Here is a 5705-nt window from a genome sequence, read left to right as displayed (position 1 = left end):
GTTCTCTTCCTCCTTCCCTCACTCCCTCCCTCCTGTGTTACATAACAGACCCATCTCTCCTTTCCTACCTCCCCCCTCCCTTCCACTTGTGTTACATAACAAACACAGCTCTCACCCTCCCTTCAATCATCTATACACTCCATCTTCCCTCCTTTCCACATATGTTAAATGAAATGCTCCTTCACTCCTTCCCTCCCTCTCTCTCACCTTCCTTCCTTCCCAACCTTTCACCAGCTTCTCACACATTACCTAAACGGGACTCCGGAAGTCATACACACAATGCTTGATCTAGCAAATTCGTGACATTTAAATATCATTTTAGTCTAATTCGGTGTTATAGTCTTTGGAACTGAGTTAATTTTACCTGAAAAGACTATACAGGAGACTTGTGCAGCTCTTTCACAGACAGTCTGTTGTGTGACCTTGGTAGGTGATTATTTGCTTGTGTAAGCGTGTTTGCAGTGTTGTAAGTTGGGCCCAGTTTCTCTTGGTGCTTAAACAGTATTAAAGCTTCTATGTATTATTACGCTTAATGGCGTTGTTATGTAATTGGTTGTATTAAGAAACGATATGCTAATCTAAAGACCGCCAGTCAAGAAATCTGCATTAAACTAAGGGTGGAAAAATCGACTTAGGCTTCAACAGGACTGGTGGATATATATATATACACACACACACATATATATATATATATATATATATATATATATATATATATATATATATATATATATATATATATATATATATATATATATATATATATATATATATATATATATATATATATATATATATATATATATATATATATATATATATATATATATATATATATATATATATATATATATATATATATATATATATATATATTTTATGTGTGTGTGTTTGTGTGTGTGTGTGTGTGTGTATCCTGCAACTAGCTGCAGCTAGTCGGAAGATCGAACCCATGTTGTTTTAGCCCGCCTCTTGTGAAACAAGTCAGAATTCAAGACCCTCTAAATCACTGGACCATACAATCCTACAAACAACATGAGCCTAGCGAACTAGGCTTACTTCATGTTGCAAGGACATACGATGGTGTAGTAACCCCAACTAATTTCATGTTGGTTGTAGGATCGTATTTTCCAGTGGTTTAGAGCGTCGTGAATTTTGACCTCCTTTCCATTAGGCGCGCTAAAACAACACGGGTTCGATCCTCATTCGCATGGAAACACTGGGCATGTTTCCTTACAACTGCTGTCCCTGTTCACCTAGCATTAAGTAGGTACCAGGTACCTGGGTGTTAGCCGACTGTTGATGGTGGCATCCTGGGATGGGAAAGGGGGTAGTATGTCTTAGATAGGTAGGATAACAGCTCCTAGCCTTTAGAGTAACTTTTCGCTCGAAGTTTTTAGCATTGTAAAGGCTTCCTCGGGAACAGTGCGTGGAAGGGAGCGGTAGTCTGAGAGTCACCATCCAGGAAGATTACATCATCTGACTCACGAAATCGAAATGACACGATTGCAAACAAACCATACCACGAGTCATGATGACGGCTTTGAGGGGACTTGAGCTAGAGTTCGTCACGGCCACGTTGGCTGGAGATTCGTCTATAAAAACATGCATTTGTGGACACAGTGGTGCCTATGCTAACCTTCCTATGGTATATAAATATACCTAGTTGGATAAATCTTATTGTAGCCAGCTGGTCCAGTGGGTAGCGCGTCGGTCTGGAGTTTTATGACTTCGATCGCGGGTTCTATCCCCACCTGTGGTATGGTTTGATTATATCATCTGTGTTACAGACAGGAGACATATAGCGCTAAGAACCATGGTAGAATTTTTTAATATCTAATAAAATTAATTCGAATTAAAACTGGTGTGCCGAGGCGTTGAAATGTATAAAAATTATACAGAACAACGACTGTGAAAAGAATAATGAACTTCCAAACACTTTCGTGATTTCTCACATATAATATCACCTGATTACTGTGATTTTACTGCAGATGAAAATATAATTGTAATTCCTAAAATAAGCCTCATACATTATTGCAGTATGATGAATTAGCTGAGATTCAAAGAGCATTGTTTTTATAATGCTGTGGCGTAGCATCTTGTTGATGTTTAAATCATGATAGTGAAATCATAAGCTCTTGACTTTTGGCATATAGGGAAAAAAACGTACGCTAATATGGAAATTTTGGTTTTAATTTATTTCGCTGCTCAGTGTTACCCTCATCAGATGACGGGGAAGGGGAGAAGAATGGGGAACGTAAGGGCGATGGAGGGAAGGATGGGAAAGGTAGGGGAAAGATAGGGGAGATGTGGGGGGGGATGGGGAAGGTAGGGGTGACTGGAGATGGGCGAGGAAGGGCTTGGTGTAATGGGGTAGAGTAGGGAGGGAAGACGTGAAGAGGGGTATGTGAGGGAGGGAGGGACAGAGGGAGGGAGGGAGGGGTAACTTACGAGGTGTTGGGAGTGGAAAGGTGTAAAAGAGGGAGACAAGAAGAGGTAGGAAAGAGAGGGGTTTGGTGTGAAAGAGACAGGGAAGAGGAGTAAATAAGAGGTCATGAGAAAGCCCTTGCTGTTCCTCTCACTTGTTAGTACAGGTAAGTATAAAAGTGACGACGCTCCCTCTCAGAGGCGCATACCCACCTTACCACCAACATGAACTTCGTGAGTGTGTGTGTGTACTCACCTAGTTGTGGTTGCAGGGGTCGATTCATAGCTCCTGGCCCCGTCTCTTCACTGGTCGCTACTGGGCCACTCTCCCTGAACCATGAGCTTTATCATACCTCTGTTGTGTGTGTGTGTGTGTGTGTGTGTACTCACCTATTTGTACTCACCTATTTGTGGTTGCAGGGGTCGAGTCCTGTGTGTGTGTGTGTGTGTGTGTGTGTGTGTGTGTGTGTGTGTGTGTGTGTGAGTGTGTGTGTGTTTGTGTGTGCCTACTTATATGTGGTTGCAGGGGTCGATTCACAGCTCCTGGCTGCGTGTGTGTTTGAGAGAGAGAGAGAGAGAGAGAGAGAGAGAGAGAGAGAGAGAGAGAGAGAGAGAGAGAGAGTATTCACGTCCTTATTCCACACATTTTTCAGGTCGCGTTCGCCTCTGTGGTCGCTGTGGTCTCCTCCGCTAAACTACCAGGAGACCCGCAACCTATCGCCATCCTTCGAGACGATCGCCTGGCGCCTCAGGGAGCAGTGTACAAGACCGACTTCGAGACAGAAAACGGCATCGTTGTCAGCGAGAACGGTCAGGCTGGGTCGGTGGGCCAGAGTAACGCAGAAGGCTTCATCTCGTAAGTCATGTCGCTTATTGTCTACCGCAAGTGAGATATCAGGTCAGGTTCCTTTTGTGTGGAAGTATAGGTGAAAAAATGGTAACAAAGGTCTTGAATGATCTCACCGAGTCTGGAAAGAACTATCTACTTCTATTTAGATTGAGAATTACCGCTTTTTTATCTAGGTGTTTGAGGTGAGGATAGTAAAGCAGAAGGCTCTCCCACCTCACCCTCTACTTGCTCATTTGATCTTTAAGTATTTCACTTATACATCATGGACACTCGTGCACCCACTAAAAGTCATCTTCTAAGGCCCGTGTCAGGACACTGTTTCCTGATGGAAAATTTACATATTATATATAAGCATCTCACCTTAACTTTAAAGTGTGCTGCATTATTTTTACTTTATAGTCCCTCTTAAGATGTGTGTGAGCATACACGAAAGAGCTCAAGTTTTTCACTGTTTAACCGTTCTGAGACAAAATTTTGTTTATTTGCAATCACGTGTTTTTAAGTGATTCTTTGCCATCAGACATACTACACAAATGAACCCCTGTGGAGAAAATATAACAGAGGATAAGAAGGGACCTGTATATTTTAGAATTGGGCCTCTGTAATAGGCCAAAATATACGGTAATCTTCTTGTCTTTATTATATTTTCTTATTTATTTGTGCCACTAAGCGATAGTCATCAAACTTTTGTATTTGGATATACGTGTATGTGTACACTGCCTGTCTATCCTATGTAACAGTCAATTCACATTCACCATTACTTGTGTGTGTGTGTTTAGGTACACGTCTCCTGGGGGCCAGCCAGTGCAAATCTCTTACGTCGCCAACGAGTTCGGCTTCCAGCCTCAGGGTGACGTGCTTCCCACGCCTCACCCCCTCCCATCACACGCCATCGAGCAAATTCGCTTCGCCGAAGAGCAAGCTCGCCTTAGTGCTCAGTCTGGAAACTAGGAGAGTTATTGCTGGAAAAACCGCCACCGGAGCTCTCCACTGTCACTCTTGACACCAGATACAGTGCCGTATTTGGCCCATGACAAAGCCAGCCATTAAATCCCTCCCGACGGACCAACATGCCTCTCTAGTCGACAAAAAAAACTGGAATATTTTTTTACATGCACCCTCTACACAGTTTGTATATAAATAAAAAATACTTTCATGTTGGTCGAGTCATTTCAACCCCAAGATGATAAGGCGATCGTGAAACCATGTGTGAGTAAAAGCTGGTGTGAAACAAGCTGTTTCATAAAAGCTTTTACCAGCTGTAATTGACTTTGAGCAGGTTTGGAAAGAGTCTGAAGTACGTTTGGGGATGGTGTGGAGGATTACTATCAAAAAGAAGCGCTAAACCACAAGGGCCATACAGCATGGTGTGGAGGAGGTTTCTAGAAGATTGCAAGTAAGTTTTTAGCGGGTCTGGAGATATTTCCAAGAGTGTTTCGTAAAGGTTTGAAGAAGCTTTGAATCATGTTTAGAGAAGACATGGGGCAGATTTAGAAACAAGCTTGGACAGTTTAGGTTTGGAAAGGAAGCAAGGAGAGTTTGAAGCAGATTTTGTAAGAATCTGAAATAGGGTTGAAGAGGGTTTGGAGATAATATGAATGGAATTGGGAGAAGGTATGAAATGATAGGAGAAACAGTACCAGTGAATAAATGTATGACTGTAAATATATGAACGAATATATAATTATCAACTAATTAGTAGGTGAGCGAGGAAGAAGAAAAAATTATAAATATATAGAATGAAAAATGAATCAAAGGATGGTATGAATGATAAATGAAAGGATAAATGATTAGGTTAGGTATAGAAGCTCCTTCACCTGACTTTCATCAAATGTCTAATCATGTATACAAGCTGTCAGTATCACAGGGCGGCGGCGGCTGCTGCTGCTGCTGCTGCTGCTGCTGCTGCTGCTGCTGCTGCTGCTGCTGCTGCTGCTGCTGCTGCTGCTGCTGCTGCTGCTGCTGCTGCTGCTGCTGCTGCTGCTGCTGCTGCTGCTGCTGCTGCTGCTGCTGCTGCTGCTGCTGCTGCTGCTGCTGCTGCTGCTGCTGCTGCTGCTGCTGCTGCTGCTGCAGCTGCTGCTGCAGCTGCTGCTGCTGCTGCTGCTGCTGCTGCTGCTGCTGCTGCTGCTGCTGCTGCTGCTGCTGCTGCTGCTGCTGCTGCTGCTGCTGCTGCTGCTGCTGCAGCTGCTGCTGCAGCTGCTGCTGCTGCTGCTGCTGCTGCTGCTGCTGCTGCTGCTGCTGCTGCTGCTGCTGCTGCTGCTGCTGCTTCTGCTGCTGCTGCTGCTGCTGCTGCTGCTGCTGCTGCTGCTGCTGCTGCTGCTGCTGCAGCTGCTGCTGCAGCTGCTGCTGCTGCTGCTGCTGCTGCTGCTGCTGCTGCTGCTGCTGCTGCTGCTGCTGCTGCTGCTGCTCGCGGGCCATCGTCTATACC

At 44.1% G+C, this 5705-nt stretch overlaps 1 protein-coding gene across 1 annotated transcript; it reads left to right on the top strand.

Annotated features, from left to right (window-relative positions):
* Positions 1 to 2601: 2601 nt before the first annotated feature.
* LOC128688311 (cuticle protein AM1199-like) lies at positions 2602 to 4433 on the top strand. The gene is made up of 3 exons (XM_053776074.2): positions 2602 to 2661; positions 3081 to 3283; positions 4057 to 4433. Exons 1-3 carry the CDS (start codon positions 2653 to 2655, stop codon positions 4226 to 4228), a joined length of 384 nt encoding a protein of 127 aa, XP_053632049.2. The 5' UTR covers positions 2602 to 2652; the 3' UTR covers positions 4229 to 4433.
* Positions 4434 to 5705: the final 1272 nt, after the last annotated feature.

This window comes from Cherax quadricarinatus, chromosome 19 (genome assembly GCF_038502225.1).
Source record: "Cherax quadricarinatus isolate ZL_2023a chromosome 19, ASM3850222v1, whole genome shotgun sequence".
Taxonomy (NCBI): Eukaryota; Metazoa; Arthropoda; class Malacostraca; order Decapoda; family Parastacidae; genus Cherax; species Cherax quadricarinatus.
This window is presented reverse-complemented; position numbering and strand designations above follow the sequence as displayed.